The sequence below is a fragment of the Elephantulus edwardii genome, unplaced genomic scaffold (genome assembly GCF_000299155.1).
Source record: "Elephantulus edwardii isolate Elephantulus edwardi_28Jun2011 unplaced genomic scaffold, EleEdw1.0 scaffold00086, whole genome shotgun sequence".
Taxonomy (NCBI): Eukaryota; Metazoa; Chordata; class Mammalia; order Macroscelidea; family Macroscelididae; genus Elephantulus; species Elephantulus edwardii.
This window is the reverse complement of record NW_006399836.1, coordinates 2365930-2386811: the sequence shown is the minus strand read 5'-3', so window position 1 is coordinate 2386811 and position 20882 is coordinate 2365930. Positions and strand designations below refer to the sequence as shown.

Sequence of the window (20882 nt, the reverse complement as noted above, 5' to 3'; positions counted from 1 at the left end):
TTGCCCGTTTTGACTGAACCACCAGGAAGCTCTGAATAGGATTCTGCACTTAGAGTAAGCTTTTATTTATGTTCTCTGATCTCTGTCATTTATCTGTACCATAAGCTGCTGGCTTTTCCTGGAAAACACACAGGTGGAAATCCAGCGAGATGAGGCGATTTCTTCACATAGCACAAAGTGGTTAAGTGGACTCCAGGGCCTCCCACTTGCCAATCCTGCCCCCACAACTCCCACAGCCTCACCCCTCTCTCCCTTCAGACTCCGAGAAGAGGTGCCAGCCCAGATACAAGCCATGCCAGTGACTAGTGCAGCAAAGATGTCTCCAGAGCTAGAAGAGTCCTAGCAGGGAACCACCACACTGACTGGGCAAAACCCTGCCCCCAGGACTGACTCCTTCACCAGTAAGTTAGGCTGACTGACATCAAGCAGCCAAGGCCAAGGCCCACAGGAATGTGAGCATGTGGGCACCCATGGAAGTGACATTTCTAGACCATGAGGGTGGGTATAGGTGGGACAGCCCCAGTTAGCTGCAGTCCAAGCTCTCATCCTGTAAGCACTGGCGTGTCCTGGGGTCCTCAGCTCCATCTGACCAGGTGACCTCTGAATTGCCTCAAGCCCTCCAGATTGAGATGGTCTCTGCTGCTTGTTGGTCTTCGATAATGTGGAAGCCGGACTCCACCTTTCAGAGTTCTCACATACCCTCTCTCCTGCGATGCCTTTGCAGAGACTGCTGGGACCGTTTTCAGTTTACCATCTTTCCTGTCTCAACCTGCAAGACTTGGGATTGTTTACCTGTGTGGAGTCTCCCAGTTATGTTGGGTGCTGGCTGGGTCCTAAGGAGAAAAGTGGTAGGTCCCTGTCACCAGGTGCCTGTGAATAGGAAAAGGCCACAAGACTGTGCATGTGAAACCAGGAGTGCCTGAGTTGCTCAAAGGGTCGGGGGTGTACAACAGGCTGGGGAAGCCCAGGCTGCTCAGAGGGTCTGGGGTGTGGACCAGGCTGGGAAAGGTCTTTTTTGGGGAGGTTTCCACCTTTAACATCATTCAACGGATCAGGAGAGTAAAGACCCTGGTCACCCACGTGGCCTCAGCCAACTAGTCAAGTCTCCTGGCAGCTCTTGTCTAGGGGCTGTCACTGAGAGGCCTGAGTGTTCATCCAGAACCATGGTATATTTACCTTTTGCTTGTTGGGGTGTCATACCCTCACCAAGCCCAGCCTCCCTAACAGGTGTGTGAAGGCCCATCTGCACTGATATCTGGGCTCTGCGGACTGCAGGAAAGCCTCTAATAGCAAGGCCAATGCCCTTCCAATCACTGCACTTGCAGTGTCCACTTAGCACTAGTGTGCAGGCCTAGTTCATTCTGCGAAGAATGTGGCCCAAAGATTGGAGGAAGATTCATCAATAATCTACATTATGCAGATGTCTCAATCTTGAGGACTGAAAGTGGACTTGAAACACTTGCTGCAGAAGATAAAATATAACTTGGAATATTACATCTCAATGTCAAGAAAGCAAAAATTCTTACACTGGACAGGCAACATCATGATAAATGGAGAAAGGACTGAAACTGTCAACTTCATCTTACATGGATCTACAATCAACACCCTTCGTACCAGCAGTAAGGAATTCAGGAGATGTACTGCACTGGCAACTATGCAGTTAGGGATCTCTCTAAACTACTGTGGAGTTAACAATGTCCTTCTGAGGACTAAGGTGCCATCTGATTCAGGCCATGGTCTTTCCAATCACTTGCTATGCATCTGAGAGCTGGGCAATAAATAAGGATGACAGAGAATTGATACTTTTGAGCTGTGGTATCGAAGAAGAGTAGTGAACATCCATGGACTGCCAAAGAACAAACAGCTATGTCTTGAAGAACGTGCCACCACACTGCTCTTAAGCAGCAAAGGTGATAAAGCTTCGTCTCATACTTTGGGCATGTTGCTTGGAGGGGCAACTCCTTGGAGAGGGACATAACGCTTGGAAAGGGAGAGGGTCGGCGAAGGAGAGGAAGACCCTTGACCAGGTGGATTGACATGTTGACTGCTGCAACGGGCTCTAGTGTGCCAGGATGGCACAGGACAGGTCAGGGTTCCAATCTGTTGCTTATCGGGTAGCTTAGTTGTACTCAATGGTACCTAAGAACAACAACAAAAACACTGCCTTCGCATTTGATCTGGAATCTGTTTTATTCAGTGGTGGTGATAGGAAGCCAAGCCCAGTAGGGAACGGAGTGCCTCCCACCACATCTGAGCAGGTCCTGGGTGGCTCACCCGGCAACCACACATTTTCCACCGAGTAGCGAGAAATGGACCACAGACTCATGCAGCCTGCCACCTGTGAATTCTCAAAGTGATGAACACACAAGGATCCATCTAGAAGTGCTTACTTCTACTCCTCGAAATACCTCCAGTGTTTCTGCTCTTGAAAACAAAGTCCATCAATATTACATTCGTTTGTCATGACCTTTAAAGTGAACACTGACTGGGATCATGTCCTTGCATAGGCTATGGAGGTCCGACTGTCCCTGACGTGGCCAGTGGCTGGGAGTTTGGTGTCCTGGTGACTACCTTTCTATAGGCTGGGGACCACTCACTGAGGCCAGAGGGCAGCCTCTGCAGTAGGAAGAGGAGGTGGTTCATTTTACAGCAAACAAAAAAAGGAAACAAGGTTAAAATGAAGTTTATTATTTTTTGGATTTTTTTTTTTTTTAAATAAAACTGTTTGTGAAACAGCTATTTTATCCCCACGGCAGAGTGACCCCTGAAAGATGCACTAACCCCTTCTTAAGGCCTTAACAAGATTTTTTTTTTGTACTTTTTTCTTTTTTTAAAACTCAGATATTTAAAAATTATACAATTTACAAAACAAAACAAAACAACGTAAGAATCATGTAGGTAGGGGTTGCCCAAGCGACAAGGCCCCCTTTTCCTTTATAAAAATGAAGCAAAAAAGCAAGCAGGGTGCAGGGTGCTCCTGGCCGGCAGGACCCACGGAGTCCTGCACTGAGGGCTCTGGTCCGGCAGGGAGGGGGCCTTTCCTCCAGGCCCACAGTGGGTGCAGCGGCCTGAGTGTGCTTGGGACACGGCCCTGTGGCCAGTCACCCCTTGACCCTGCTGGCCAGTCCTAGTGAGGATCATGGGTTTGCCAGCCACAATGACTCAGGACTTGGCCATGACCTTGGGGTCTCTGCCAATTTTACGCCTTCCCCCAAAAAAGGGAAAAAAAAAGGAAAAGGAAAAAAAAAAGATAAAAATTTAAAAAATAATAAATAAATAGTGTTTCTGGAAATGAAAAATTTATTTGTGTTTAAACATCATTCCCACTCTTGAAAACACGGACCTTCCCCACTCCCCTCCCCCCAAACCTCCCTGCTTGGAGATTCTAGCGACATAGGGTGGCTGGGTGCAGCTGGGCCGGACCCCCTGGGTCGGTGCAGAGGCCTAGACCAGCCACACACCTGCCTATGAGATGAGTTTGTTCAGGTCAATTTCACATTTGAATTCATTGTCATTGGAACAAATTTGGAGCTTTTTAACTAGGTAATTTTAAAATAGAATCAAAGGGATAGCGCACCTTTCATTTAAACAAAGTCTTTCCAGACTAAAAATAGATTTATATATATATATTTTTTATCCCTCCCTTTTAGCTCCCCCCACCCTTCTCCCATCTTCCCTCCCCTCCCCCCTCCCCCACATTGTCACTATGGAGATTGTGTCCATGGAAACAGCCATTCCAACTTCTTGGGTCTCTTTGCTGTGGTGGCGCTTGGTGTGATGTAAGAACCAGGAAGAATGCTGGCACGGCAGGCACGTGGGGTGGGGTGGGGGGCTGCGCAGGGGGCGGTTTCCATTCCATCACGAGTGTCCACCACATCTCATCTCCACAGTCTCACCTGGAAGACAGGGGCCAGGTGCTGAGAGCCCAACTCGACAAAGTGGTGGCACTGGGCTGGGCTCTGCTGGGCCCTGCCCTGGGCACAGTGCTCAGTGTCTCTGAACATGTGCCATAATCAACGCCCTGCACCGCTGGCACCAGGCTCTTCCCAGAATTCAATGTGAAAGCCAGGCAGGCTAGTGGCGCAAACAAGCAGTTCAGGGTGGTGACACAGGGATGCCCCTCAACAGAGGTGGCTGGGGTCAGGACATACCACCCAGCACAGTGAGATAGCGTGTACCCTGGCTGAACCTTTAGGTCCTGCTGGTGTCCAGTGTGGGCCCTGGGCCGCTGCCTGGCACTGGCTGGCCTGAGGAAGTTTTCTGCTTTCGCCATGGCTTACTCACAGTCCTGACAGGGGATGCCAGGATGGCCTTGCCTTGTGGGACAGCACATGAAGGGCAGGAGCTCAGACAAACAAGGGTGGGTACATACTGAGGTGAAGGGTCCAGCCTGAATGTATGGGATGCTGCCCTGTCTCTGTTTCTCCCCGTAAGCCTAGACGTGGGACACTCGCTGTGCTACTCCAAACTCCAGCTCTCCATCACGGGAAAAGAACAGGACACCACCACCCTAGAGCGGGGCTCAGACCTCTCCTTTACTGCACACAGAGATTGGGCTTCCAAGACAATAGAAACCAAGTAACAACTCTGTCCCCCTAGCTAGGTTTTCAGGGTACTGCTCAAGACTTCCTCTATTCCTCAAGGTCATTTACAGAATGTGACTCTATACCCCCCAGAGGACCAGGAGGTAGGGGGGCTGTGGCAGAGCCTGCCCAGTGCAGGCAGGGGACATAGAAGAGGGCCACTCAAGCTACTGCATTACCCCGAAGGCTGATGGGAGGGAGGAGGTGCAGGCATCACTGCACACACTCCATGCTGATCACTCCACCCAGGCCTCGCTCCCTGGAAGAGGAAGGAGAGGGGGGCCATTGTGAACTCCCCTGTCATTACTTCTGATCTAAATAACGCCCCCACAGCTGACCTTGCATGGGACACGCAGTGCTGAGGACAGAGCTGGGAGTCAGTTAAACCTACTGAAGAAACAAACCCAGGTTCAGAGCTCATGTTCTTGAAGAAAAACAGCCACAATCTTTGATCCTCGAATTACTGATGGGAAAGATGGATCTACCTGTTGGTCTTGACTTAACACCAATGAACAACAACCACTACAGAGAAAAGCAGGAATGTAAACCCACTGTTGTACACAGTCCTGACTCCCAGCAACCCTGCAGGACACAGTGCACCTGCCTGCAGTGTTTCCAAAGCCATCAATATTTACACAAGTAGATAGTTTCTTTGGAGGGATGAGCAGTTGGTGGGTTCAAACAGCAGACTTTTCAGTTAGCAGCTGAACCCTTCAGCCCCTAAGCTGCCTGTGCTCTTGGAAAGGGAACATTTTTGCTATTAGGTGCCAATGAGTTGTGATGACTAAGCCTCGTAGCTCTCCTGTGAATGACGATCTGCACCAGCCTCACCATCTCGTTATGCCAAAGCACCCTGTTACACTCACATGTCAATTTATCTCTCTCATCCTCCCATGATGTCCTTTTCCAAGGACTGACTGGCCTCTCCTGACAACATGCCCAAAGTATGTGAGCCATCCGGCCTCTGAGGAGCACCTTCGTTGCACTTCCTCCAAGAGAGACCCCTGTACTGGCAAAGACACCATCACCAGCCAGGCAGACTAGCCCCCAGGCTGGGTGCTCCACCTCCTGTCATTATCTCCCCCTCGTGAGCATGTTTGTTTTATGACAACTCTATGTTTGCTTGTTTTACAGGTACAGCACTTCTCTGTCTGTTTGCTGTACTGCAGAAATGGCTTGTATGCTGCTAGTTTTTGTTCTATGGGTTTTTTAATAGGGCCCAAAAACTGAGTCTTGTCAGGGAGGCGATGGTGCCAAGGGGGATAGGCTTGGACCTGTGTGGTCCCACACGGCTGGAGCAAAACCTGAGGTCCTCTGTTTGAATAGAAGCAATTTCTGACTGACACGGGCTGAGGTGAGCTGCCTGTCCCCATCCCAGAGCAGCAAGTTTCCTGTTTCATCCCTCCCTTGATCACACCCTGCTTTCTCCCATAGTGCTCCAGAGGGCAGGGAAAGAGGTTCTGTGTGGTGTGGAGATCGTCTACCAGCAGTGTCCACAGATGTACGCCGAGGCAGCCGTGACCACAGCTGGTACCACCATCACTGCTGAAATCAGAGGCTAAAGGTAACTAAATATGACTAAGTCTTTGAGAGGATTTCCTTCTTTTGTACTTCTGAGAAGAAAAGGAGCTTTCAAATAATAAAAGCTGGAGAAGAAAAACACAGAATAAACTTCATGGATGCAACAGATGGAAAAGACTAGAACCAGGGAAAGAGCGGCTGATGGAGATGTGGGGCGTCCCACCAGTCAGGTGCGATCCACCTGCAGGACCACCTCACGGCAGGTCCACTTGGCAGCTTAGTCCCCAAGGGCTGATGTGGGGAACAGAGAAGCTGACCCTAGCAACCGTGCAGAGTTTTAGCAGGCATTTCTGGGAGGAGAGAGGCGACATCTCCACTACTTTACTGCAGGCAGTCTGGGGCGTGAGGGACATGTGGGGACACGGCTGCTCCGGTCTCTCCCACATCGTTAGCCTGGTGGTACAGCCGGGGGCCAGCGCATGGCCGGACTCACCTGTGCTTGCTGTACTCTCCATTCCCATGAGCACACTGCCCCCCTCACCCCCGCTCCGACTGCTCTGTGCTGAGGCTGCCTTTCGCGGTCTTGTTCTGCAAGGGGGGGAGAGGGCAAGGGAGGGGAGGCTGCCGGCCAAGCCAAGAGGAGACGAGACAGCAGGATAGAGTGGGAGCCAGGAGGGCGGAGGTCAGGAGGGGAGTGCACACGGAAACGAGAGAGAAAGAAGAGTCAATATTGAGTGACAAACAGGTGATACTCAGAGTTTCTGAGGCAAAACACAATCATTAAAAAAAAAAAAAAAAAAAAAAGGAAGTTCCAAAAACAAAGACATCTATATTAAGTGAAAATGAAAGTCCTGTTGTCCACTTTTAGAAAAACAGAGAAGCATCTTTTCAGGAACACTCTGGAGGGCTAGCCTTTGGGAGGACCAGCTTCCAGTACTTTCTTGCCCTAACTGGAGGACGCAGACTGTGAGCAGCTGGCGACCACAAGGTGTCAGTGTGACCTCAGCCATAGGAGCGGTGTGGCCACAGAACAGGAGATTCTGCATCCCCTCCACACAGCTGGGGGCTGCTGTCCCTTCTCAGCAGCCAGCTCTCCAGGGAGACCACAGACATCACACCCTAGTCACCACCTTTCCACCCGGAGAGCTCCCTCGCAGCCCTGGCCCCAGCTCTATTCTCAGTCTGGGGAAATGGCCATGCTATGGACCAAGTTTACATGTACATCATAAACTGGAGTTCCATCAAACCAAAACGGGCTCCAGTTTGATCTCTTATTTCTCCAATGAAGAAGCAAATGGTCCTACAACGAGTGTTGGCCCAGACGTGGCCCCGCAGGACCAGCCTCTCCACTCTCTCAGGGCCCAGGGCAGGCAGCTGACATGCCAATTCTCCAATGCCTGGTTTCTGGATTTTTCTGGAACTGCTGCCTTGATGCCCAGCCCTGCTGAGGGTACATGCTCTTGAGCTTCTGACTCACCTTGTGCTTGGGGCACCTCAGCGAGAAGTTGTCCTCATGTAGCAAACAATCTGCAAAACAGAGGGGACAGTCAGAGGGCTGCCTAGGCCCAGCCAACAGGGTCTGGCAAGGAGACAAGAGGCCTCAGAGGTGATTCTGTGAAGAGAGACACTGGTGACCCTAAATAAACAGTGATATCTCACTCAACACGATGGTGTCTCACACAAATGAATGGTTCAGAGCAAGTGACAGCAGGGGGGGGAACACTCATGGTACAAAACTGCTTCAGAAGCAAGACACACAAATGTGCAAGTACAATCCTAACAATAAAATCTACCCTTGTACAAAAGTGGCTCTGTACTGAAAGGCAACATCACGATGGATGGAGAGGCGACTGAAACTGTCAACAACTTCATCCTGTGTGGATCCGTAAATAACACCCTTGGTATGAGCAGCCAGGAATTAAGGAGAAAGTCTGCAGTTAGGGACCTCTCCAAATTACTGAGGAGTGATGTCAGTTTGAGGACTAAAGTGTGTCTGATTCAGGCCATAGTCTTTCTGATTAGTTGCTATGCATCTGAGAGCTGGACAATGAACAAGGATGACAGAAAAGGAATTGACGTCTTTGAGCTGTGGTGTTGGACAGCCAAGAGAATGAAGAGACACGTGCTAGAGACGGTGCAGCTGGAGTGTTCTTTGAAGGCAAGAATGATGAGGCTTTGCTTCACATACTTCGGGCATGTTACTTGGAGGGGCTATTCCTTGGAGATGGCTATGATGCTAGGAAGGGTGGAGGGTCAGCGAAGGAGAGGAAGACCCTCAACTAGGTGGACTGACACAGTGACTGCCATAATAAGCTCTTGTGTGTCAGGAAATGTGAGGATTGCACAAGATAGAACAGGGGTCAGATCTTTTTGTTCATTGGGTCACTATGAGTCCACTTGATGGTACCCAACAACAACAATAGGTAGGTTAAGAGGAAGACAAGTGATTTTGATTTTATTTTTTGTATTTTCTTTAGTTCCATGATGAGATGGTATTATTTTAACAATCAAAACCAATCTTTAATAAATGCTTTTTAGGGGGAGCTCTGGTGGCCTAGTGGCAAGAAGTGGCAACTACAATTCCAGAGGTGCACGGTTCGAATCCACCAGATGCTCTACCGGGGAAGGAGGGGCCATCTCCTCCTGTACCAGTCAGATCTGATTTGATGGTACACACACACAAAAATAATAAAAAAATGCTTCTTAAAACTTCAATTCTAGGTCAAGCTCATCTAATGCCCCATTTCATCAGATCTGTGCAGGGCTCTTAGGTCAGGTGATGAGCTGGCCTGGAGGCGGCTCCTGGCCCAGGGCTCCAGGAGAGGTGCCAGCATCAACCTGGCAATAATACACTGTAAACTCCATGAGTGCGCCATCAGTCCTCAAGGGAAGTTCTGGCGCCCACGTGGCAGTTAGCGATCAGCCCCAGGGGACCAGGACATACCTCTGTCTGGGATGAGAGATACCTGTGGCACTGGGTACAAGATGGGGCAGTGACACATCAAAGGCTCTTTTACCACGTGTCTTCCAGGAGGGAGCCGGCTCACTGCAGAGGGCAGCCATGGGCTCACCCTTGTTACACTGACCGTTACTCAGGTTTAAAGTGAGATCCAGACCACCAGACCAGCAGTCTTACCCACAGGCTTTAAGTCAAACAGCACTGAGAAAGGAAAGGTGGGGCCTGAGTCAGTACCGGTGCCCTGGATAAACAGGACTGGCCAAAGCCACCTGACTCACAGAGTCCAGCACAAGGACTTGGCAAGTCATTCCAGAGCCCCGGGTCCCTCTCCTGCCCAGCAGATAGCATGGCAGTAAATGAAATGTGTTAATTTAAAACCCACGAGTACAGAGCGTGACCAGGACTCCCGCTGCTCCAATCTGCCAGAAGAGTTTAGAAACAGCAGGAGCCGCGCTTGGCCCAGGAAGCATGCTCCATACCTGGGCCTCGGGAACACTTCTTGCTAACTCAGCCTCTGGTTTGGGCCAAGGAGAAATAGCAGAGAACGTGCACCACAGGGCTTTATGGAAATGACAATGGCCCCGGTGTCCTCCTCACACAGAATGAGGACCAGCCGTGGTGAACAGGCAAACACATAGAAAGTTAGGGACAGGGCTTCCTCAGTCACAAGCAGAAAGGAAAGACAATAATGCAAGTACACAGCAAAGGTTTCTGGAAAAGAAGACTGCTCTTCTAGAAAGGGAGGCCTCCTAAACATTTGTCGGACACAGGGCCCATCTTCCTAGCAACTAGTGGATGATGCAGAGACAGGTGTTGACAGATGTTTCTCTGTTCTCAACAGGCATAGTGAGCTGACCTGGTGAGCCCGTACGTAAGCTAAGAGCCCTCCACCCCCAAAACTCTGAAAAAATGTACAGCTGACTGATATATGGCCAGACAAAGGCATGGTCTCAAAGCCGTGATGGTATCTGCTGGCTAACCCTGCAGCGTCAGGGGGGCCCAGCCGCATTTCTGCTCAGTGACATCAAAGCAGGTGCCTCGATGGATGTTCTTACAGGCTGAACGGACCCAGGAGGCAGCCACATCCACGAGAACTCTCTGCTCTCCGTTCTGAGAGTGAGGCAGGCAGAGCATGCTAAGCACCTCATTACAAGCTCCATGGAGCGAGTGCACTGAGCCAGCACCAGCTGAAGAAGGATCAGCGGAGAGGAGACACGCACGACCCGAGCAGAGCCTAGACCTGTGTCTGCCTTGGAAGGAGCAGCACGGAGTAGCTACGATGACGATGAAATGGGCTCAGCTCCAGCGCAGGGCAGGGAAGCTGCTGGAGCTTCAGAGAAGCCCTGAAACAAAGATTCGGTTTCCATGGCAAAATCTTTAGATCAAAGTTTTCTCTGAGAAATTGGTAGCTCTTTAAAGACAGAGAGGAAGATGTTAAACTATTCCTCACTTCACATATGACCCAGGTGTCAGAGATGGGGACTCTTCAAGCAGCAACTTATTCCTGCACAATTCCAAAAAAAATGTAGTCAGCAGCCCTGTTCCTCACAACAAAGACAGCACCAAAGAACTGGGGAGGTCTGGTGGGGAACAGATATCTGCTCCAAAGTGGCGCAGGTCTAAGCCACTGGGACACATCATCACAAAAACCACAGAGTGCCCAGGACTTGGTCACCTCTGAAGCAACTCTGGTCCCAGCTTTCCAAACAAGGAGCAGTGGCCTGGTGCTGGCACTCAGCCATTCACTTCTGACAGATAGCGCTAGCATCCACACACACAGGCAGTCAGAGAGACCCAAGACAGGAGCGACAAATACCACTGCATTTCAGAGTCAACCAAGAAGGCTGTATGCGTGTGCGTCCTTGAGCGGGGTGGGGACTTCAGAGTCTGCCTGAGCGTCACCTAGTGGATGTGAAACCTGTGCTATCTAGCCACTAATCACTTAAATTTCGCTGCCGTGAATTTAAGTAAAATAAAAAAAAAAAATTCCTCATCTGTACGAGCCACACAGTGCTCCATGGCCAGAGTGGGCTGGACAGCACCATGGACAAAGTTCCTGTGACTACAGAAAGTTCTAGAGGGCAGCAGAGAGCCACCTCCAACATGGCCAGCTCAACGTCAAGAAAACAAAGATTCTCACCACTGGGCTAACTGGCAGCATCAGGATGGATGGTGAAGAGATTGAGCTTGTTCACAGCTTTAGTTTGCTTGGCTCCACAGTCAGGAAATCAAAAGACGTATTACAATGGGAAAGTCTGCTGTTAGGGACCTCTCCAAAGTACTGAAGAGCAATGGTATCACTCTGGAAACTAAGGTGTCCTGATATAGGCCACTGTCTTCGCAATCACTTGCTATGTGTCAAGAGAGCTGGACAGTGACTAGGGAGGATAGAAGAATTTATGCCTTTGAGCTGTGGTGCTGGAGAAGAGTACTGCATATACCAGGGACTGCTAAGAAAACAAACAGGTTCATCCCGGAGAGGGTTAAACCAGGCTGCTCCTTGGAGGCAAGGATTCTGAAGCTTTGTCTGACATACTTTGGACATGTTGCAAGGAGGGACCAATCCTTGGAGAAGGATGTCACACTTGGGAGGGTGGAGGGACAGAGCAGGAGAAGAAGATCCTCTGTGAGTTGGATTGATTCAGCGACTGGGGTAATTGGGGTGGGTGTGTCAGAGACAGTGAGATTGGCACAGGACAGAGCAAGGTTTAGGGCTGTTGTACATAGGGTTGCCATGAGTTGTAGGCGACTCAATGGCACAAAACAAAATGAAATAGACTTGTACTTTAAAGGGCATCAAGAAGTAGAAAGACAATCTACAGAATTGGAGAAAACATGTATAAGCTATTTGATATCAAGACTATACAAGAACTCTGGTGACACAGAGATAGTTAATAGACACATAAAATGATACTCATCATAAAACCACTGTACACCTATTAGGTTGATTATAACAAAAGAGAAATAGTTACAAATGTTAGTGAGGAATGGAAAAACTGGACCCATCATACACTGCTGTCGGAAATGAAAAAGTAGCTACTTTGGACTGGTACAAAGCTCATTCCTGAGTAAAAATATATGCTCACACCAACATTTCTATGTAAATGTTTATAAAAACAAACAAACAAACAAACAAACAAACAAACATACATCAACCAATGAGTACACAAGAAAAGGATGGCCTATCTATCAATGGAATATTACTCGGCAATCACACGTACTAATAATTAAGCAAAAGAAGCCAGTCTCAGAGACCACGTGCTGTAGGACGCCATCTAGAGGGAATGACCAGAAGAGGCAAATCCAAAGGATTAAAGGTCAGTGGATCCTGAGGGACAGGAGACGGGCGGGAGAGAGGGGTTCTAGTGTGTAGGGAGTCTTTTTAGGGGTGATAAAATGTTCTAAAATTTACTACTGTGTATAATTTTGTGAATGTACTAAAAGCCAATGAACCGTGTATTTTAAACAAGTGAATTGCATACGTGAATTATCTCAACCTGTCCCATTTAATTTCCTTTTTATCATCCTTTTTGCATTCCTTTAAAACTTAGAAAAAGAGTCAGGAAGGGGGAGGGAAGCCCCCAAAACAAACTAACAAGAAGTGGAGAGGGGAGAGAAGGAAGGCGCACATGCTAGGCTCTAGGATGCCCTCTGCACAAGGCCTGTGGCCTCTTACCTGCGTCAATGGCACACGGGTAATGGTACTGGAAGGAGCAGCCTTTGTTGTAGCAGCCCAAGGTGGCACCTGCCTCCTGGCAGTGGGAACATTTCTGAAAGGAAGAAGTCAGAAATGTCAGTATCCTGTACTCACCTCCTCTGTGCATATTCCAGGCCCCACTAGATAGAATTTAGCACACTTCTCTGTGGGTAGTCTGTGGTAGCAGAAAGAGACAGTCAACTGCTAATTTCCATTTACCAACTACAGCATGGAAATGATCCAGCAACCACCTATGAGGTCAGAACCAGGGCTTTGGGCAGGCTGATGCTCTACTTAGAACCTGTCCTTCTACCCTGGAAAACACAATCAGAATCTATGGACCATCAGGAGAACAAACAGGTTTGTCCTGGAGAGGAAGAAACCAGGCTCCTCTTTGGAGCCAAGTATTCTGAAGCTTTGTCTCACATACTTTTGGATGTTAAGAGGGACAAGTTCTTGGAGAGTGACATCATGCTTGAGAGAGTAGAGGGAAAGCACAAGAGATAAAGACCCTGGATGAGATGGACTGATTCAGTGACTGGGGTAGTGGGGGTTGGTGTGCCAGAGACAATTAGGTTGCCTCAGTATACAGCAGGGTTCACAGCTGTTTGGCAAAGGATCACTATGCGTCACAAACGACTCAAAGGCACCTAACAACAGGAAGGTGATTATTCTTACAGATCATCAGGTACTCAGGAGAATGATCAAAGGGTCTTGTTACAATGTAGATTCTGATTCACTGTATCTGGATGGAAGGTAAAAAGTCTTAGCAAGGGAGTACAACAGCTGGAAGCCCTGGACAGAACATCAGTGGAGACAAGCTCTCTCATAGCATGTGGTGGATGGCAGAGGGAAGACCCCAGGCCTGCCATATATTTCTGCTGACCACCCATTCATACTTTTGCTTCATTTCTCCTTAGTCTGAGCTGCCGTTAGATCCTGTCTGTTTCTATAGTGGAAGTCTGGGGTAGTAGAGGGTAAGATAGTAGATTTATATATAAACCTTCTTGAATTAAAAGTGGAATTGCTTTCTAGTTCTTATATTTGTAAGATTTTATTTTTACTTTTGATCTACTTACCCTAAATGTCCAATACAAGTACACTTTCCTTTTCAGAAAATATGGGCTTCTGTGTGCAGAACTGTATTTTTATACATTCAATCCTATTTTAAATGCACTAGGAAACTTGCCATGAATTTCTAGCTAAATGAAAAATTATCCTTTAATTGTGATGCTCCTTATATGGTCAGGTTTTCTTAAGTGGGGCACATCTCTCGCTCCCTCTCAGAATTCCGGGAGTGCTCCTGCTGTTGGCATATGAACTACATGTGTGGAAAAGCTTTACAAAATCCAGGTGCTCGGCATACACAGGGGCTTCTGCCAGAGCTGCAGGCTGGACTGCCACTTTGGCTATTTATTGCTTCCCCAGAGCTGACTTTCAAAAGCAGACCTCAGGAAGTCTGTGCTCTGCCCCCCTTCCACAGTACGCTCCCAGGAAGGGCAGCCCCTCAGGCTGGCCTCACTAAATGTCCACTGACTATCAAAAACTTGATGATCAATGCTCAATGGATCTTGGAATTGTCCGATATCTGTTAAAACATGATTCTATAAATTTCAACCAATCAGAGTCTTTTTTGAGCTTCTTAGACTTTCTGTAGGCAGAGCGCCCTGAAATAAAAAAGCAGGTGGACTGAAGTCATCCAGGGCTCCTCAGAAGAAAAATGGGCAATCTCTTCTGGTATGACTCACAGCCTCTGAACATTTGCAGGAGGGTCAGCAATGTGTCGGTTCCGACACAGCAGCACCACACCACCACCACAGGTTTTCTGGCTTTGAATTCCAGGAGGGTTCTTTTCACTGTGTGAAATACTTTTGGACCCTCACCAAGTGCTACCTGATTGGTTCATCCTACTCCTTCACTAAACTGTTTTAATTAAGAGAGACTCCAGTTTGCTCTCTGACATGTACTATTAATAATTATTTGTACACTGATTAAATTTGACCACACATGGCAGGGCATGGCCAGAAACAATCAGAGGCGAGATGCAGACACAGTGGTAGACAGGTCTCTCTTACGGCCCCACTGCGGTGCCTGGCAGGTCTTCACTCGTTCAGTTCTCCTAATACCCATTCGACTGCTGAGACGCCTGAGGCCCCTCAAGGGACAGTACCCTCCCTTCCTTAGGTCTGGCTGACAGCTTTCAGACACCCCGGAAGGTAATTCCTTTAAGAGGCTTTTCTTACAAAATATAACTAATGGCACAGTACAATTTATGTGGAAAGTGTTAGATGGGAACAGGAACATTTTTTAAAAGTGGAAGAGGTAAAGAGAATTTTTCCTCAACACCAAGCCCTTTGAGTACTGAAAACCAGTAGCCACTTGCCATCTGTTGGCACATCCTTGCCAAGTCATAAAAGCCCACCTGGGTCTTAATTACTCTGTGCCATTGGTGGGCTTTCAGGAGTGGATCTGAGGAACATTTCTGGAAGAGAAGTCTGCAGAAGGAGCTTCTGAGACAATTTTGCCTCTGTGAAAAAATGCCAGAGGGAGCAACAGGTCAATCTATTTTGTGGCATCTATCCTCCTTTTTTTTTGGGGGGTGCATCCCACAAGTGGCAGCTATGGACAAAGCCTCACCTTTGGCTCCTGGGTATAATCATCTCAAGACCACCCCCTCCAGAGCGTTCTGTCACATGACGGGAGACATTTTTCTTGTTGACACAAGAAGAGGCCTCCTATTTGTTGTTCTTTTTTTATCTGTTTAACACATTTTTTAGTTTTTATTTTTTTACTTTTTTATTATTAATTTTAATAAACATTTACAGAGGTTTTGGATTTCCATTCATTCACTGGAGGCCTCCTATTTGAAAGACTGCTGTATTATAGTTAAGAATCTGGGCTCTGGGAGTGAAATAACTGGCTGGCAAGTGATTGTTCCACTTCCTAGCTGTCTGTTCTTGGTAAAATTTGTACCTGTTTCCTCAGTCTGTAAATATGGACTGATGAAAGGCCCCATCTCCTCGGGACATGTTGGTGTTGTGAAGACAGCTCATAGTGATCTTAAGGACAGCATAGGTTCCTAAGCATAGGTGCCCTAATCTGCACTATTCTCACCATTATGGAGACTATGCTGGAGCCCCAAGTTTATAGTCACTCTGCTTAATCTATCTCATTGAGGATCCTGCTCTTTCTCCGGCCCTCCACTGTCCCCAAGCACTGCTCTGACAATGTGCCCAAAGTATGTGAAATGAAGTTTAACCATCCATGTCTCTAAGGAACAGTCTGCTTGCACCTCTAAAACGTTTGTTCTTACAGCAGTGTATGGGATATTCAGTATTCTTTGCCAATACAAATCAAAGGCATCAATTATTCTTTGGTTTTCTTAAACACTGTCCAACTTTCAAATGTATATATTGTTTTTGGATGCAGTCAAGTAGAGTATAACTCATGAATAGCCTACCTGAAGCTTGTCTTATCCTGTGCCAACCTCATTATCTCTGACACACTTGAGCCCATTGCTGAAGTCATCATGTCAATCTGTCTCATTGGGGACTTTCCTCTCCTTCACTGTCCCTCCATTTTTCCAAGCATGATGTCCCTTTCCAAGGAACAGAGCTGCCTAGCTACATGTCCAAAGTACGAGAGATGAAGCTTCGCCGTCCTTGCCCCAAGGAGCTCTCAGCATGCACCTTCTCTACACAATTTCAGTTTGTTCTTTTGGCAGCCCGTGGGATGTTCAGTGCTCTTCTCCAGCACCACAACTCAAAGGCATCAATTCTTCTTCTGTCACCCTTACTCACTGTGCAGCAGGTAAATGGGAAGACTATGGCCTAGTTCAGGCGCACTTTAGTCCTCAAACAGACATCACTGCTTTTCAGCATTTTTCAGAGGTCCTTGGCAGGAGACTTGCCCAGTACAATAGGTCTCTCGATTTCCTGAGTGCTGGTACCAAGGGGGTTGATTGTGGATGCAAGGAAGACAAACCACTGACAATGTCAATCCTTTCTCCATGAAGCAACTGAAAATACCATCACTTGGCTCAGAGACTCCTGGGTCTTTAAACTGACATCTTTACTCTTTAGCACTTTAGAATAGTCCTTTGTAGATGTGCACAACACAACATGTCTTGACAATTGCGGCTAACAGTATTGACTGTGGATCAAAGTAAAAGAACTCCTCAACAAGGTCAATCTTTTTCCCTGGTGACTCTAACAATGGGCTCAAGTGTGTTGGAGATGGTGAGAATGACACAGTTGTGGCAGAACTGTAGCCGACTCAATGGTACATAACAACACTAAATATGATGTGACGTCCATCCTCCTACCACTGGGAACAGCTGGTGGATTCAAACCACATCTTTAGGATTGCAGCACAGGTTCTTAGCACTAGGCCACCACAACTCCACACACGATGTGATGAAGGTCACACGATGTGATGAAGGTTAAATGTGTTAACTCAGGCTTTCAACATTGCCTTCCTCATTAAATGACCAGGACATTTGATGACCTATGTGCCAAGCACACACAGGACACTCTATACAGACCATCTCATGAAAAATCACCCTCTGAGAGGGCCTCACCATCACTGTCTTCTGGCTAGCACAAAGGTGGAAGTAATGAAGGTCACACCTAATGGATGTCTGGTTTCTTCTGGCCCCTGCACTGAGCTCAGAACCAGCCCGTAATGGTTATCTTCACAGAGAGGAAACTATAACCAATAAAATGATGCATGATTTAAAAAACTGGAACTGCATCTACAGGGCCTTGAGATAAGAGATCTCAGGAAGGGGCTAGGCCAGCAATTCCTGAGGGTTCTTGAAGGTCTGCCATATCAGAAGTGGATGGTTGGTTAGTCCTGGTCTAAGCCAGTCTTAGTCTTTACATTACAAACACAAGGAAGAAAGACAAGACCAAAATGGATGTCAGAACAGACTCTGATACCTGCCTTGGAATGAAAAGAAGTGAAAATAAGGGGAAGGAATGCTGAAGTAAGAGAGCCAACGAGAATTTCAAGGGGCAGCTTGAGAAGACAAAGTATTATAATGAAATGTGCAAAGACCTGGAGTTAGAAAAGCAAAAGAAAAGACTACGTTTGGCATTTCTCAAGCTGAAAGACTAGAAAAACATACTCAAATCTTGAATTATAACACTAAAAAATTCCAAAATCTTAAATGAGGCAGGAGGCATCAGAAGACGACGAAGGAATGTACCAAAAAGAACTGGTTGACAGTGAACCATTTCAGGAAGTAGCATATGATCAAGAACTGCCGACAGTACTGATGGAAATTAGTCCAAGCTGCAGGAAGGCACTGGCAAAAATTGAGGTCTCAGGAATTGATGGAATACCAGAGAACAGATATAGCCCTGGAAGTGCTCAACAGTCTCTGCCAACAAACCCCTCTACAACTTGTTATCTTCCATAGTAAGACACTCTGTAGAAAAGACTAAGTATCTAGCAAGTTCAATTTAGTCACACGGGTCCATACAAATGGCGTCTTCCCTTGTGACAGAGAGATGCTATGGGGCTGCTTTGAAGATGGAGGAAGAGGGCACAAGCCAAGTAATACGGGCAGTCTTAAAAACGGAAAAAAACCCCAACTTTACTTCTAGAATTTTTAGAAAAAAAAAAAAAAAAAAAAAAACGGAAAAAAACCCCAACTTTACTTCTAGAATTTTTAGAAAAAAAACACTGCCTTGCTGACACTTGAATCTAACTCAGTGAAGCTTGTGTGGAATTTGCAACCTACACAACTGTAAGATAACAAATCAATATGTTGAATCACTAAATTGGTAGAAGTCACCACGATAGCAACAGAAAAGGAACATAGGAGGGGTTCCTCAGAATCTCTTCAGAGCAGGGACTATTCATTTTCCCCTAATATACGTCAGTGTTACAAATTTCTTCCTCATGAAAACTCAGTTCACTCCTCTTTCCTTGGGGAAATGCTGGCATCACACCACCACTAACATGGAAACTCGTAAATAATCTGGGTCTGAAACGCTCCTTTTATTTGAAGAAACAGTGGCTAGAAGTGACCTGCTGGAGATGAGAGTTAGGAAGTCATCAAATGAGAACTCCAAACCCTTTCCTTCTGAATTGTAATTCCTTCTCTTTTTGTATCAAACCCCACTGCCTTGTCCTCTGTGCCATCAACTCAACTTACCATCCAAGGAGTACTTCCTACGTGGTAAGTGCCGGAGCCAGAATACAAAACCTAGCCTCCTTTTTATCTAGTTTCCTTTTAATCAATACATGTCTACCTCTTACTTTATGTTTTACCTACAAAAACTATCTGCACAATCATTCTCAAATACAGCAAATGATAAAGTCATTGCCTGCACAGTTAAATGGCCTGGATTTTAACTACACTGCTACACCAAGTTGAACAGTCTCGTTTCCTTCCTAGAAGGGGAGGAAAGACTAAGCAATACTACCCCCACTCCACCACAAAGTTACATGGTGGAGCTTCAAGCATGGGTTCTAAATCAAAATACACTTTTCACGTAGCAAAAACCCAATCTTCTCATGATTCAAAAGACTGGATTACTATAGACAAGAATAATGGCTGTTTCCAAACAACTCTAACACATCACGATACCATACACTTCAAAAAGAAACGATAAAAAAAAAAGATAAAATCTAGAATTTTTTTAAGCATGTTTAAATAACAGAAAAGAGGTCAGCCAGCTATGCTGGCCTTTTCACCAGGCCTGGCCACTGCCCGGGCATCAGGGTTCACTGACTGAGGTGAGATGGCACACTGCAGGGGCTGGGAACTCAGGAAACCTCTCTCCTAAAAGACTTAGCCACACTCTGTTGCCAGGCAGACCTGAAGGCCTCAGAGCCACGCACACACTTGGGGTCAGAGGGTTGCTGCCATTTTGGGGAGGAGCAGTTCCACTGTGTCATTCCTGGGCCTGGGGTGGCTTTTCTCCAGCGTCTCACTAACTTTACTCATGCTTAGAGTACCTACTTATGCATGCCTGTCCACGTCCCGAGCGGAGTCATTCTCATGTCCCCAGGGTAAATGTGCGCTGATGGAATGCGTGCAATGTCGGACAAATGGGGAGCCTGCAGAAGATGAAAGAGGCACTCTTCAAAAGCTGTGCTCTTAGAGCTCCGAGAATGTGGAACAAGGTTTCAAGGTTTGTGTTAATTTCTGGCTACCTGCATGCAATTTTCTGCCTTCTTTTAATTATGCTTTCTGTATCTAGGACAGAAGCCTCTGCCGCTGGAGCTGCACGCTCTTGCTACACTGCAGTGACCTAGTCTACATGCCAGGACGATCATGCCAGGCCCCAGGCCTGCCTTTCTTTGATGCAACACTGCACCCCACCACTTTTCTTTCCAGAGCACTTTCAAGTGTTCCAAGATCTTTCTGTGGTTCACAGGGTGACTATGAGTTGTGGTTGGCTAGCTGCCACATAACAACAATACACATTTAGCATTTCATACACATTAAGCCCCATTTTGGACCTTTGCTTCCTTAGAGACAATCAGCTGATATTCCCCAAAGAGATCGGTGAGAAAGAGCCCTGAGTGCTGGCCGTCATCACCAGACTCTGCAGGAGGGCTCCAGTGTCCTCAGGATCCACACCAACCACAGCGGGCCAGGACGCCCGGCAGGTCCCAGGCCTGCACAGCCAGTGACAGCAAAGCGTAAGCATGAACCCTAAGTCACCCTTATGCCCCAAAACTGTTTGTTCCACCAAGAGGTGGACTAAATCCATTTCATAAAGTCTACTAATACTAAACACACATCTTCATGGTATCATGTGAGTTGCATTTCCTACAGTGGAGAAAGAACCAGAAAGAATGGATGGCTAGCCTGTGTGTTAAAATACAAAAAGTCACCTCAATTTTAGCATTTGTAAAGTAGGGATAATGATACTCACCTTACCTTCTTTATAAAGTAATGTGTAAATTAACTGTGAAAATGTTTTCTAAACCAGGCAAAAAATCCACTGCAATTATGATGATTCTGATGAATACTGTCCACTATCACACACGAGAACGCCACAGGTCTCAAGCCTGTAATCTAAGGAAGAAGACAGTCACGTCTTTCTCCCACAAGCCCTGTTGGGCTTGAACCACTAGCCTTATGGTTACTGACCAAACCATT

At 47.2% G+C, this 20882-nt stretch overlaps 1 protein-coding gene across 2 annotated transcripts in view; it reads right to left on the bottom strand.

The window, feature by feature from the left end:
* Positions 1–3878: 3878 nt before the first annotated feature.
* Positions 3879–20882, bottom strand: part of TCF20 (transcription factor 20 (AR1)) — a 54900-nt gene continuing 37896 nt past the window's right edge. The window contains exons 2-4 of one of the 2 annotated variants that reach the window (XM_006890060.1): positions 12740–12833; positions 7582–7631; positions 3879–3896 (exon numbers count right to left, since the gene is read on the bottom strand). In XM_006890060.1, the coding sequence (XP_006890122.1) occupies positions 3879–3896; positions 7582–7631; positions 12740–12833 (162 nt within the window). Of the gene's footprint in view, positions 3897–6641; positions 6726–7581; positions 7632–12739; positions 12834–20882 lie in introns of those variants that run through there. The other variant, XM_006890059.1, reaches the window with a different exon arrangement.